This window comes from Armigeres subalbatus, chromosome 1 (assembly GCF_024139115.2).
Source record: "Armigeres subalbatus isolate Guangzhou_Male chromosome 1, GZ_Asu_2, whole genome shotgun sequence".
Taxonomy (NCBI): Eukaryota; Metazoa; Arthropoda; class Insecta; order Diptera; family Culicidae; genus Armigeres; species Armigeres subalbatus.
Genome location: NC_085139.1, coordinates 89553835 through 89569437, shown reverse-complemented (window position 1 = coordinate 89569437; position 15603 = coordinate 89553835). Strand labels below are relative to the sequence as shown.

The window sequence follows — 15603 nt, the reverse complement described above, 5'->3', positions numbered from 1 at the left end:
TTACAATTTGCGACATACGCCGTTTTGAAAAAGTACCCGAGAAATATCCAGGTGCTACTTTTCTCGTGTATATGAGTACATCGATAGGCGTTACCAGATTGGTGAAACAGCGTTGTGATAACAGAAGCCTTATACAGTAATCCCATGGTTTCTGTTTCTCCTCCATGTCTTATCATTGAAAGTATTTTCTATTGCTATTGCTGCGGTCCAGGTATACTCCTAAGTGTTTGTAGCTAATAACAGTTTCGATTGTCTTTGGACCAATTTGTGATTTCAGGTCTACGTTGACGACTTTGAAGAGAATCACCTTGGATTTGTCCGGGTCGATCTCCACATTCTGTTCTCGAGCTTTATTCTCAAATTTGTTTATGCACACCTGGGCCTTTGTTTTAGCATTATTCAAACTACTTCGTGTGACAATGATTGTAAAAATATCCGCATATTGCACTATGCACTATCTATTGAATCATGCAAATCGATCGTGTTGGTGGAAGTACGTCAACCTGCGGTAAACCGTTGCTTACTGTTGTTTTGATTCCCTTTTCTCCGCACCTGATGGTTGCAGTTCGATTACGTAGGAAGTTGGACATCCAACGGATGTATTCTTGAGGTATCCTTCGCTGACCCATGATTTCTCCTAGTTCGTTCGTGCGGACGGCATTGAAAGCCATGCTCAGATCCTGGAACACTCCAATGGTGGTGAGTCCGTTTATTTTGTTTGCTTGGATAAGACTGGTGATGTAAGTGGTGCACGTGCTCGTTGATTGTCCTTTACGAAAACCGAAGGATCGCTTCGGTAACAGATCCATGCTGTCAATGAACTGGTTTAGTCCATCTAATACTGCCTTATTGATGGTTTTCGTCAGGGTTGGTAGCATCGATATCGGCCGAATTCCAGATGCTGTGGTGTTATCCTTGCCGGGCTTTGGTACTGCGATGAGCTGCCAACTGCCAATAGCTGTTCAGATCGATTAGAATGAGCTTCGTCACTTGAGGTTTCAGAGATTTTATCATTTCGTATGTGATCCGGGGCCGACGATCTTTTTTGACTAAGGATGACGACTTGTCTTCGAGCCGATTTCTTCGTTGAATTTATTTATGCCTTTTTGATGTACTGCTTTTTAAGTTTGAGGAAAATAACGGAATATCGTTTTAAGTTGACCAGGTTTTCCAAGGTGCTGATACGAGGACAAGGCTTCTTGTTTCCACTTCCACGCTCCACGCTCGATGTCAGTTGAGGTCCCTGCCCAGAATCACTTTGAGATATTTTGCCAGCTCTGTCAATATAAGGTTGATGTCGTTTTGCAAAACCCTGAAGAGGCAGAGCAATAGCAATAGCTAGCAATAGCAAATGCTAGCACTAGTTTGAGAAGGGGGACGTATACTGCCACATATTGACTTCCGTCGCTGGTCGTAGGTGTGATGATCTTCTGGAAACCGTAATCTTTGTGCAAGTATATGGCCGGACTGCCATACCCGTCGTGTCTTGATGTTGGTACTTGGTTGTATCTAATGATGTCGTATTTTTCATTTTCATTTTCTACTATGGTACATGTTTCGGAGATTAGGGCCGCAGTGTAGGGCCCCGTGTCGTAGCCAAGCAAATTCGTCTTCCGATTTGCCTTTTACCAACGAAAACAAGCGCGGAACATAGAAGGATAATTCGCATGTTCACGCCTCAAAAACAGAACACTGAATGATCGTTTATTTTCACCGTTCGAATAATCTAGAATTCCTGTCAGCCTACTGAGATTGAATTCCAAATTTCTTCTCATTAGCTTCTTAGTATGCTGGCATTTCAAATGCCAACTACGATTGAATTTCAAATTCGTTATCATTTTTTCTATTAATGTCATTTTTAAATATTTTAGTTTATTTCATTATTTTTATCATGAAATGAGAAATACGTTCCACTTTATCCATCAATGTAACCAACAAATGCAAATGCTTTTTTCAGACTCACTTTATTCCCCACAATATTTACCGTCTCTACTCTTTCTTTTTTTTCGGACAGGAATTTGTTTTGGAGCTGTTAATACGAAAACATGAATTTAATTGTATTCTTTATCTCATACCGTCGCAGTTGTTTATATATCGCGGGCTTGGTAGTCATATGGCTACTGCTTCTGCCTCATACGCAGGAGGTCGTGGGTTAAATCCCAGGTCCGTTCCATTCTCCTACTTTGTATCTTTCTCTTTATTCCTTGTGTTCTAGCAATCGCTAGAACTGGAAATGGACTTCCATACCGTTTCCATTACTATTCCTATACCTCCAACTTGAGTATTCTATCAGTAATCTGCTAGAATTGGAAATGAACTATAGAGCTCGTTTCCTACATCCAATTAGAAACTCCATCAGTTACCTTCTCCTATCTATCACCTTTGGCAGCTCGTTAACCAAGACGGACCTGCCTCTCCAACCTAACCCAGAAATTCCAACAAATTCCGCATGAACTCGTGGCAAGTGCAGAGGTATATTCGGCTTGCAGTGGGCGAGTGATTGCATCATCATTTCCTCCCCCTTCCCCCTACATTGACTTGCATTCTGACGTGGCAGGCGCCAGTATGACCTAACAAATGAGATCACCAGTACTTGTACATTGAAGATGTGTGCTAGTCCCAAGCAAACATCTGTTGGTTCCCTGCAAGAACAGCTGATCTGGTCATAATGGAGTAGCAACTACGAGCAGTCAATCAAGCTCAGCTCTCAAGCTCAAGCTACCGTCGCAGTTGTTTATATATCAATTACAGCTATGAATTTATTATATGTGGCTCTGAAGCAGTGACGCTGTCCTTAAACTGCTCAGATAATTCTGTTTAAACTATTGGTTTACTAAACAATTAACTAAACCAATCTAACCCAAATTCAATCCACATTCTATACAAATCCAATTCAATCAAACTCTCATGCCAATCCAATCAACATCCAAATCTAATCCGAACCCAATCCAAACCCAAATCCAAATCCAATCCAAATCTAATCCAAATCCAATCCAAATCCAAACGAAATCCAAATCCAATCCAAATCCAAATCCAATCCAAATCCAAACCCAATCCAAATAAAATCCAAATGCAATCCAAATCTAATCCAAGTCCAATCCAAATCAAATCCAAACCCAAATCCAAATCAAATCCAAATCCAAATCCAATCCAAATCCAAATCCAATCCAAATCCAATTCAAATGCAATCCAAATGCAATCCAAATCCAATCCAAGTCCAATCCAAATCCAATCCAAATCAAATCTAAATCCTATCCAAATCCGATCCAAATCCAAAATTTTGAGATACTTTGAGAATTGCAAACTTATGCAATTTGATGCCACCAAGCAGATGAATTGCAAACAAAACCATCTTCAATTCAGCTTTTTTTTTATTTTTTTTACTTTTTAGATCACGAAAACTTTCCAAATCTCACCGACAAAGAGATATTCAACTCAACCTACTGTCGTGAACAACAGCTTCGACAATCAGATAAATTTAAAAAAGACTTAACGAATATTCATCTAATTGATTTTGGTTTTCTCAACCACTCTGTAGAAGACAACTTTCCAAATCTCACAGATGTCAAGATATTCAACCAAACTGCCAATGTAACTGTCAATCTAACGCGCTGCATAGCCGATGAGTTCCGAACATAACTGATAACTGATCTTGAAATGGTAGTTTTGTTTTTTTAATGTTTCTCAATATTTCTTATTTTGCTCATTGAAACACAATCTATTTTTCTCTTTTATCACTATTCTGTCAAAATTCTCTCTCGCCTATTGACACTCCTTATTTTTTTCATGGCTTTTCTTAATTTTTTTTTGCCATATTATTTTCTCGCGTTCTCCCTCTTTTTCTATTTGCCCTTAGCATATCATGGCTTATCTTGTTTTTGCCGTTTTCTTTTCCAACTTAGGCTTACCATTATTTTTTTGCCTTTTATACAGCATAGCTTACCATTATTTTTTGCCATTTTTGACCCTTCCTTCGGAAGTGTCTATAATTTCACTTTGTATGCGTTACGCAGGTGTGTTACGTATTAATCTATCAAGAAATCTCGTGAATTATTAAATAAAATGTATGGTATTTGAAACAAATTAACTTTGATATTGAAAATATAATTATAACAAATGATATGATATGGAATTATGCCTATTTTTCTGATTTGTTTCAAAGAAACAAATGATTTTAATTGAGGAACATATAGAAGCATGTACAAAAAAATCTTCTCAGAAAAGCAAAAACGTAAAAATTGAAAGGGATTTCAAAAATTTCTTCAGTGGAAGCTAGATAGCAAATCTGAGCATGTTTTGAGACACTAATAGATCACTTGTATGCATGTATGTGTGCGTATGTGTGCAAATTCTGAAATTTACTACCATAAAAATCTAGCTCATTTTTAAGGTATTGAACAAGTTTAGTTTTATCAAGTTAGACATCCATAAGGCGAAATATATGTTATTATTGAACGCTATTGAGTTTCGTTCAGATCAATGACTGATTTAGTTAGTTCTGGATTAATTAATATGAAGGTCTCTGGAAATTACGAGTACATTATATGCAACCAGCGTTACGATAGTTACTAACCATGTCACAATAGTTATTCAATCCGACGAGCGCCTTATAGATAGGCAGCATGAAGTACAGTACGTTATCATTCGTTGAGTTGTCACTCAACCCATGACATCCGCCTTTGGGTAGGCAATTATTTTGTTACTTTCACGGTAAATCGCCGTGGGAAGCTGAGTAGTTTTATCTCGTTTTAAATGCTGGAGTCTGGAAAAAATTCCTTATAACTAAGGAAGGGTCAAAATCTCACTGTAGGTGGATTAATCTGGGTTTTTCGTCTGGGGTTTACCTTTTTTTACCCTTCACCAATCATAGCTTATCTTTAATTTATTTTAAAAATCTGTATAAAATCTGTTATCTGTATCAAGTCTGTATTGGCTTTTGAAAATCTGTAAAACACTGATAAATCTGTATATTTATATGGCAGCCCTGCTGGTGTGAGTGCGTCTCGCAGGGCTGCCAGATTGCGCAGCAACAGATCCATTTACACATTCCCATCTTTTTCTTCAAATCAGGCGTTCTCTAGTATTTAAATCACATTAAAAATATATTAAAACTATGTCACTATATCAATCCATTTTCGAGCAGTGGAAGTGGTGGGACTAAGGAAAGCACAAATATCCCTAGCGTCCATGAAAACAATCTCTTTACTCTCGTCTCTATTTTTCAAACAAGTTTGCTCCGTTCGAAGAGTACTGTAGCACAAATATGTGATTCGCCCATTTTTTATAAACTTAACAAATTGAGCAAATCAGAAAAATGGCCCAAGCAGCACACTTGTCATAAAAAACTTATTGTGACTTAAGTATGACCAAATCCAGTCATATATTAGTTGCTGCAACCAAATAGATTTGAATAGTGCTACTCGGGGGGAGGGTCTGAGATAATTAGATTATTTGGGCTATCGCTAAACAAATTCGCGTATTTGAACAAATGAACAAGTCCATTAATATTGTTTTACCACTTTCAGGTTCCGGAATTCTACGACGACATCAACGTGGACTCCAAGGAGAGCTTCACGCTAGAATTCGTCCAAAAAGACCTGCTCTCGTTAGAAGACGAAGATGAGTCTGTTTACATCTCTCCTCAATCGAGCGGCACACACCTCCAGCAGCAACAGCAGCAAGTAACGCAACAACCTCAGCAGCAGCTTACGTTCCAGCAGTTACAGCCAATGGCGAAGCGGGCGAGGCTTGACGTAAATTACTCCATCACCCCCACTACGACGAACGTCGGTGTCGTGAACGGCCTCAGTACCTCGTCAACAGCTGTGACGGCTTCGAACACGATCGTAAGCGGAACCACCACCGTCAACCAAATCCAGCTGGCCAACGGGCAGCAATTCCAGTTTACCAGCAACGCGCCCAGCACCGTCCATCAGCAGTTCCAGCAGATACACCAGCAGCAACAGCATCACAACCGGAGAAAAACTCCACTGGTCACCCGAATAGCTTAATGCCCTCGTGCGCGTCTGGAGAGTCTTTCGGACTTTCCAACACATAGCAATAAGCAAAGCAAACGCAATGGTTCTATTTTTGAATGTGTTAACATGTAAACCAAACTTCCTGCCCCCATCTAGGTTTTGCGTGTCCCCCGTTGGTGATAAAACTTTAACTTAACAACAATTTTGATTAAGATTTAATTTAGAGCATTTATTTTCGATCGAAACTAGTGTTTCATTATTTGCACAGTAAAGAACAAAATAGCCCGAACAAATTGTATTACTACTGATCGAACGGTATTCGTTTTGACCGGTAGAGGTACAAAATGAACAGTTTTGATGGAGATTAGCACAGCTCATTCAACGTTTGAAAAAAAAGCATTAGACGTGAAACATCAGCAATTTTTCTTAAGATCTCACGCGACTTAGCGGCGCGTTTTTGTATTATTTTTTCCAGACATGTGATAACAGTACTCGATCGCGCTGGAGTTTCTCCTTCTTCATCGATTCAATTTTTCGTCTCTCTCCGTATAATGAAATTGTATAATATTAAGTTTACTAACAGTAAACGAATGCGTTCGAAACGAATTCCGTGGGCAAATTCTGAAAAAAAAATTAATCTGGCTGCAAATTACGGATGTCCGTCGAACAGTGTACTGGAATCGGTTTTCGTATTTGCCAAATCCTACTTTTAAGCTCACGTTTTCTCTTCGGTATTTCTGGGAAAAAGTGAGGTTAGAAACGCAATCGAAAACCGTGTCCATTTCTGTTCGCAAGGGTCTTGGCGTTAGTCAATTAACACCATCTATTGGCTATCAATATTTTTGTTGTTTTTCCTTGTTATATTTTTCGTGGTTCAATTTAAAATCATCGAACGTCGTAGTATCACCTTTCTTTAAAAGAAATGTTTACAATTCATCATAATGATCATTCGGTTAATCAACAGCTATTAGTTCCTAAGTTCAAAGTCACCGGGATTGTATCACTTTCGGGATTCGATTTGTTAATGATTGTCATATGGTTGAGTCAACTTTCAATGGAATGTAGGGACTCAGCTCCCTGCATTTAATTGAGATAGCAACTCGATTTATTTACTCTTGTCTTTGTGCAGCATAGTTGTACTGAACCAAAATTTGGTAATAACCAGAAGTTTTCGTAAATTTGGTGACTTTTGGTCCTAAGGCTAGTTCGCCAATCGAATATCCCAAAATGTGATGCAATCCCCGTTACTCAATCTGGAAAGTACAACCTCTCACAACAATCACAAGAACACGTTATCAATAATGAATATGCATCGTACCTTAAAAATATCATCCTATCGACAATTCATCCCCCTCATTTGAATGCAATCTCAACACATGAGAGTGATCCTTACAATTATTTTAATCTGTCTTATTATTAGTTGTTGTACATAAAACTAGTTAGCGCTAAGTTTGAGTAGTTGCAAATTTTGTACAAATCAAAACCCTTGTTTCTCTCCCGGCATAATTTCGCTATGTTGGCGAAGACTTAACTTCCTTCTCACCTATGATAACAGCATAATTCTGTCAAACTGTTCCTCTCGATTCTGTGTCTTGCGTCATTACAATTTACTTTCCCCGTCAACAAACCACTTTAGTTGTGGCCAATTTGTGTATCTCATGTTCTAGCTGATTAGCTAGAAGCTAAACAAAATGAAAATAAGATCTTTTTATATATATTTTTAACAACAAAGACAATGATCATGATTGATCGCTTATACATACTTTGTTCAAATTACGGACCCATATCATGTTATTCAACTATTTCGATTACGTTTCGCTTGTCGAACGCCGTGAATAACACTGCTATAAATCCTTATTTTGAACGTAGTATTATGCAGCGACAAATGAGAATGACCAGTGCAGTATTTTTCGCGTCTAACTATTTTACGGTAGCGTTTACGAGGAATGTGAGTGAATGGAAAATGTATGCCCCTGAAAAATAGTTCTTGCTTTTCGTGCAGAATCACAAGAAAAACATTTTTTGACAGAAATAGAAACCCATCACCCTTTGACAATTGGTTTTTGTCGGTCGGTCATAAAAACGAATAATACAGTACAAAAAACTGATTGGAATTGGAATAAGGCATTGTTTGTTGTTACTTCACAAAGCTAACAGCAAGCAGTTTCATATAACACATTTGGACCAGTTTTAGAAATATCATTTTAATAGACGCTTATTTTATATGTAAACATAATTTCAATATTTCATTTAAGAACTGCAAACTTCCAATTATTTTATATAAATAATTTTAACTTACTTTTCGATAGAAAAGTATTACAACGCTTTTGTTATTTTGTATCATTTGTCTTTCGTTTTGTAATTAAAGTATCGTGATCGAATGTACCTTTGAATTCGATGCATTGGTAAAAAAAAGCCCGTATACCCAATTTGGACAAAAGAAGCATAAAATAATCTCGGGTGGCAATTGTTTGTAAAAGATGTAATTTTAATAAAACAAAAAAAATCTAACAGAGTTGACAATTACACACTAACTTATAGTGACCACTTCTCAGTGCAGATATACACAGAAGGAACAGAAAAAGAGAGTAACAGAGAACATTTTTGTATCAAAAATATGTATGAAAGGGAATAAAACGAACAAGTCAAATAAGTTTAAGCCAACAATGTTTTAATATAGAATCTTCGAAATTTCATTGATCAATTAAGTGATTCAAAAAGTACTTCCGGGCATAGGCTCAAACGGTTGTAGGTCAATGCCCAGAGGACCAATCCCCAGAATGGTATTTCCCAGAACGACCGATTCTCCAGAATGATGTTTCCCAGAATCCACCATTCCGTTGAAAAAAATCCCCAGAAAAAAAAAACACAATGACCCATTCCCCAGAAACTAGAAACCCAGAACAACCCATTCTCCGGAAACAGGAATCAGTCTAAAAAACTATGTTTTATTTTAACACTCTTGTTAGTTCTCGAGTTACGCAGAAATTTCTGTCTTATGTGCATGGGAGCCCCTTTTTCAGACGACGGAGGGGTTTCAAACCACCACAAAAACATATCTTTCCTTCCAAAGCCTCCACATGCCTTTCATTTTCTTCATTAATTCTCGAGCTTTGAAGAAATTTGTCTTTCTGTTAGCAGATGCAAATCTACATTCGTAGCAACCCATGACATATGTTAATATTTGTAATTAGGTACAATATACTAATGCATTACTAGTTTGTCCGTTACCTAGCACACACGCGTCTTTTATTAGCTCTGCCCAATAGGTTATGGGCTTAGATTAGTTAGATTGGAGTGAAAAATGCCTAGGGTCCGTAGAAGTGGTGGATCCGGTGATGGCGTACGAGAAGAAGCGCAGCCGCAGAGTGTCAACACACAGAGCTAGCCTCAAATCGAGCGGCTAGTCGTTCGCGAGAACTGAAGAACGTGGAAGTTTGCAGTCAAGACCTATCTAGAAGTGGAAGATCTCTGGGAAGCGGTGGAGCCGACACTCAATCAAAACGGATCAATCCCAGCTGTAGATGCAAGGAAGGAAAGGATAGCGCGAGGTAAAATAATACTGCTGATCGATTCGGTGAACTACATTCACATCGAAGAAGTCAAAACGGTGGCGAAGGTCTGGACGTAGCTGAGGAATACCTTCGAAGACTCTGGTTTGACCCGCCAGTGGGCATTACTACACAAGCTCATCACGACGAATTTGCAAAACTCTGGATCGATGGAGGCGTATGTAAATCGAATGATTTCGACTGCTCACCAGCTGATTGGAATCGGCTTTCCTCTTGACGACCGATGGATTGGTATGCTGCTGTTGGCGGGGCTACCGCAGGGATATCGGCCCATGGTGATGGGATTGGAAAATTGTGGAATACCGATAACAGGTGACATCATCAAAACAAAGTTGCTCCAGGAGACGAATTTGTCAGCACCTACTATGGGAACCGGCGTTTATTTCGGTTTAATATTCACACGATTGCCATAGCAACGTAAAGGGTAAAGGACCGAGATGTCGACGTTGTGAAAAATATGGTCATATAGCAAAAAAATGTCAAGCTAAATTACCACCGAAGGGAAATCAACATGAAAAGAAAGGAGATGCTTAAACGCAATGACCGATCGTTATCAAATTCAATAGTGATCAACAAGACTTTGTCCCCTGTCGAATAAAACTTGTTGCTTGAAAATCGGTTAAGGATTACTATACGAAAAGTTGTCTAATGTTTTCTTTAGCTTTTGTGCACACACATACACACACATACATACACAGGGACAGACAGACATGTGCTCAGTTCATCGAGCTGAGTCGTTTGGTATATAACACTATGGGTCTCAGAGACTTCTATAAAAAGTTCGTTTTCGGAGTGAAATCAGTGGCGTAGCCACGGGGGTGGTTTTGGTCATAAAACCCCCCCAGAGACAACATTTTTGGAAGAAATTTTTTTTTTCGAAAAAAAAGTTCAGAAAACAAATTTCAAAATTTACAGATTCCATAGATGAACGTACGATGCCATCTACATCCGTGACTGAGAATATCGGTGCGCGCCCGTTGTGCTCAAATCAAAGGCCTTTTAGCGGTAATATGCAACAGTGGTTGATGCTCGGCGATAGGGGGCGCCTGCCCCAAGGCAAGTATTCAAATGATATTATTATTTAATGTTCCGATACTGGTGCCAAATATCCTCAGACGATTCCGGATGAGCCGATGACACACAATGAAGCATTGTCGCGAGCCGATGCTGAGTACTGGAGAAGGCCATGATCGAAGAGTATGAGGCACTCATCTCTAACAAAACGTGAACGATGACAGATTTATCGGCAGGACGGCAGTCCATAAAGTGCAAATGGGTATACCGTAAGGTGACTGATGCAAATGGAAATGTTGACCGCTACAAGGCCAGACTGGTCATTAAAGGATATTCGCAGCGAAAGGGGATGGATTACGAGGAGACCTACTCCCCGTGGTCCGGTATAGTTCCCTGCGATATCTTTACACCCTGGCAGCGTGATGGAACCTCAAGGTGGACCAAATGGACGCAGTAACGGCATTTCTGCAAGGCGAGCTTTTGAAGAAGAGGTTTACATGGAGCAATCTCTCTGATTCGTGGACGTTGGCAAGAAATCCAATTAAGAAAAAAAAATTAATTTGAGCTTTTTAGTGGATTGTACAAACTCGTCTTATGACAAGTGAAGAAATCCAAGGTTTGTCGACTTAATAAAGCTCTCTATGGGCTAAAACAATCCAGCCGTGTCTGGAATTCCAAGTTAGATGCTGCCCTTCGCAAATTTGGCCTCGAATGTACCATTTATGATCCCTGCGTATACTATCGTATATGCAATGGTAAAATATTGTTCGTTGCAATATATGTCGACGATGTCCTCATTTTCAGTAACTGCAAGCGCTGGAAGAAAGAAATTAAAATTAAGTTAAGTCAGCAGTTTAAGATGAAAGACATTGAACCAGCGAAAGACGCCCTGGGTTTACGAATCGAGAGAATCAACGAAGCTATTACTTTGGATCAGGAATCGTATATCATTCGATGCTTGAACGGTTTCAAATGTCTAAGTGCAAATCAGTCAGTACATCAATGAATGTGAGCGAGAAGTTGACGAAACAAATGTGTGCGTCAACTACAGAAGAAGAAGAACGAATGAAGAATGTCCCATATCGGGAGGCTGTGGGGTGCCTAATGTACCTAACGCAAAGCACACGTCCGGACATTTGCTGTGCGGTTAATGTGCTTAGCAGATTCAATTCCAATCCTGGCGACTGGGCTTCAGACCACAATGATATGTAGGAAGTCCACTATAGGAGGTGTCCGCTCAAGGAGGAGCCATATCGTGGTGTTGCAAACGGCAACAAACCGTGGCTTTATCCACCTGTGAGGCCGAATATACATATGGCATGGTCGGCTGCGGTTCAGGAAGCTTTATGGTGGAAGCGATTGCGAAGTTTTTTCGAGGAGGAGCATGCAATTATGATCCAATGTGATAATCAAAGCGTAACATCCGTTGCAAAGAATGGTGGGTATCAACCACCCAAAGTCCCCTTGTTAAACATAGTTCTTTGCATAATTGGCATTAACATCCCCCCACGCAGCTTAGTGTTAGCTCAGCACTTCTACAGTTGTTAACTGCGAGGTTTCTTAGTCAAGTTACCATTTTTGCATTCGTATATCATGAGGCTAACACGAAGATACTTGTATGCCCAGTAAAGTCGAAAATTTCCTTAACCGGAACGGGAATCGAACCGAACCCAGAAACCTTCAACATGGTCTTGCTTTGTAGCAGCGCATCTTACCGCACGGCTATGGAAGGCCCCATTTGATTTGTTTTTAAGGCTCGCATATGCATGCCCAGAATAATACGAAGGAGTATATTATTCCTTTGTTCATGCTGTCCACAAACCACGTAGACCGAAATTTCACATTTTCAAAACCCCCCCTCCCCCCTGGTAGACTTTCGTAGACTTTTCCGAAACCCCTCCCCCACCCCTTGAAGTCTACGTAGACTTTTCCATATTTCACAAAATATCATATGTGATTGGACAATCAAAATCGAGATCAAATCCACAGCTGAAACCGAATCTCAAAGTCAATCAATTTAATTTCTGTTGAATTCGACTCCTCCTAGAGGTGTGCAGCACTGCTGCCAATACTTTTGCATCGGCGCGCCACAGCTAAAAGTCTGTCACCTATGATTCTCCACGCCGGTTCAAGTTTGTAGAACACCGAGGAATTTTCAGAATTTCGAAAAATTTCGAGTTGAAACTCTGAGAATGTCATTCCAATAAGTTTTTCGTGGAAATTTTCGTAGAAGATCTCGATTAATAATTTAAAGCTTTCCGGTAATATTTCAAAGAACTCTCCGTGAAAATTCCGATGCTTTTCTTGAAAATTACATGCAATATCCCATTGAATAATCATCCGTTGAAATCGAAAGAATTTCCTTATAAATTCCAAAACTATTCCCGTTAATATTCCGAGTAAATTTCCGTGAAAATTTAGGATTATTTTAAGTTTAAATGGACATTTCGAAATATTTCCCGTGGAATTTTAGAATGGTTTCCTACATTCTTGCAGATTTGGAACAATTTCCTGCGGAAATTTAAAAAAAAATTCTATAAAAAAATGTCTATATCCCAAAGACTTTTCCGAATAATTTGCGGTGGAAATTATAGAGAATTTTTAGTTGTAATTTTGGTGAATTTCTCGTAAAAATTTCGAATAATTTTTCATGAAAATACAAAAGCTTTCTTACAAAAATTGTAATTTGCGGAAACTCAAATAGTTTTTGGTGAGAAATTAAAATAATTTCTCGTGGAAATTTTCAATAGTTACGTTAGAAATTCCATTGATTAGTCCAAAGAATTCGCATTAGTACTTCCGAAGAAATTTCCGTGAAAGAATACGAAGAATTCCTCGCGAAAATTCCGAAGAATTCCGAAATTAAGGTGGTCATACAACAAAGCCACAAATCGGCCATCTTGGAAACCAGGTGTTTTTTCTAGTGATTTTTCAAGAGCACGAATTGAGAGAACCACAACTCCCATGGGGATAAAACATTCGTTTGATTGTTTGCTTACTTATGCTAAACAATCGACTTTAATTTCAGCATTGAACGAAAATTATTACGCTAGATTTGAACTTTTGACAATAGGAGTAGAAAACCGTGTGGTGAATTAGAAATTCACCACATGGCTTGATTGTATAATTACTATAAGAAAAATTTCCTTGGAACTTCCCAGAAAATCTCCAGCGAAGGGTTTCTCACGGAAATTTCGGGGAATTCCCCGTTGAAGTGCGACATATTTTTTTCGAGAAAAATTCTGAAGAATCATTTTAAAGAAGTTTCCGACGAAAACCAAAAGATATTCTAGTAGAATCTGCAGTAAAATCCAAGTGGAAATTTTGAATTTTTTTCAAAAGTTTTTATAGAATACTTCGGAGAATTTTCCTGCTCAGCACAGAAGAATTTCCTGGGGAAATCCGTATAGTTTTAAGCCATAGTTCAGACTATTACATCAGTGAAACTCATTAGATTTTTCTAATTATTTCGATAACGTCTTGCAAAAAAATCTGGGAAGATCCTTAAAAAAATCAAACAATAGTGAACCTTGCACATAGCTACTTTATAAATTGTTTTCCAAAAAAAAGTCTACGTACATTTTTTGAGAAACCACCCGTCCCCCTTCGTAGACTAACGTAGACGAAACCCCTCCCTCTCCCTCAAGAGTCTACGTGGTTTATGGACAGCCCCTATTTAGTATTGACACAGACAAACAGACGTAACTCTTAGAGAAAATCAATTAAAAAATTCTGAAACCCTAGCGCCATCTGTTGCACAATCTACTCGAATCAATTGAATGCTAGAAGCAACCCCTTGAGTATCCACATGGCATATAGCATCCAAGCAATAGGGCACTGCACGGACTGATTTGTCTCTTTCTCTCTGTAAATAAATTAGAAAACAAGTAAAACCAGTAAATGTCAAATTTCATGAAGAACGAAAGAGAAAAAGCTCTTTCCGTGCAGTGACTTATTCAATGCTTGATCATATCTTATAAGTGCTCTGCCCACAATCGCATATTTGTCCCATATGAATAGGAAATCCAGCAAAGATGGGACTGATATGTTATCATAGGCAGTGTTGCTATGGTGATATTTTGTATATGTTTGGGGCCATCCAGAAACCACGTGGTCATATTTTTGATGATTTTCAACCCCCCTCCCCCCATGTGGTCTATCGTGGTTATTCGGCTCATCTCTCAAAATTCTCCATTGAAATTTTATTTTGATATTGACTCGTGGAATCCAATGATGCCAGAGGAATGAATGTATTATAGATCAATTATCATTTTGGAGTTCGGATCATTCGATTTATCCAATTAACCAAATTATGAATGATGTATGATATAATATCCCATTAGGTCCATTGGGTTGATATGACAATTATTATTTATACAAGCTACTACAGACTTTTTAGTTAAGAAAATTATTTTGAGCTTTTTAATGGAATGTCTTTACTTGTCATAAGACGAGTTTGTACCTTCCCATTTAATTCCACCACTTGATTGTACCTTGACATATACGTATTTCGACCTCAACAGTAAGGTCGTCTTCAATGTTTCGTACTTGACTCGACTTAAGTTATACAAAACTTTTAGGTTTTAAAAAACGTCCTGGAAGTCGTAATGTTTGAACTACTTAATCATTCAAGTCCGTGAACCCAGTGCTTCTAAGGCCCTACAAAAAAGTTTGCTAACAAACCTCATAGTCATTGTGCAACTTGATTTTGACTCAAGATAATTTTGGGTACCTCGTCTCTTGGATCTCATGTTAATGGAAATTAGGATCATATGCTTATTTCATCGGATTGAGTACATACCGATGATGAGGACATTGCAAATGTCTTGATTGATCACCCGAGAAGTCGTGGGCTGAACTTGAGAGCATTTTGGAGTACCTTGAGCATCTCGTATTCCTGAATATTAATCACTGGCTTAACGTTCAGGATGACTCATCTTATCTGAGTGTTCAGAATGATTCAAACATTTCAACTTCATTTGCATGCTCTTAGAATCGAAATCTTCCCAAGGTTTCGTTTATCTGAGTTTTCAGGGTCA

The 15603-nt window shown here is 38.7% G+C and overlaps 1 protein-coding gene across 5 annotated transcripts in view; it reads left to right on the top strand.

Moving 5' to 3' along the window:
* Window positions 1-6271, top strand: part of LOC134228155 (uncharacterized) — a 69912-nt gene extending 63641 nt beyond the window's left edge. For all 5 annotated transcript variants that reach the window (XM_062709939.1, XM_062709961.1, XM_062709954.1 and 2 more), the window contains exon 4: window positions 5526-6271. In XM_062709939.1, coding sequence (XP_062565923.1) covers window positions 5526-6011 — 486 coding nt within the window. In that variant the 3' untranslated portion in view covers window positions 6012-6271. The remainder of the gene's footprint in view (window positions 1-5525) is intronic.
* Window positions 6272-15603: the final 9332 nt, after the last annotated feature.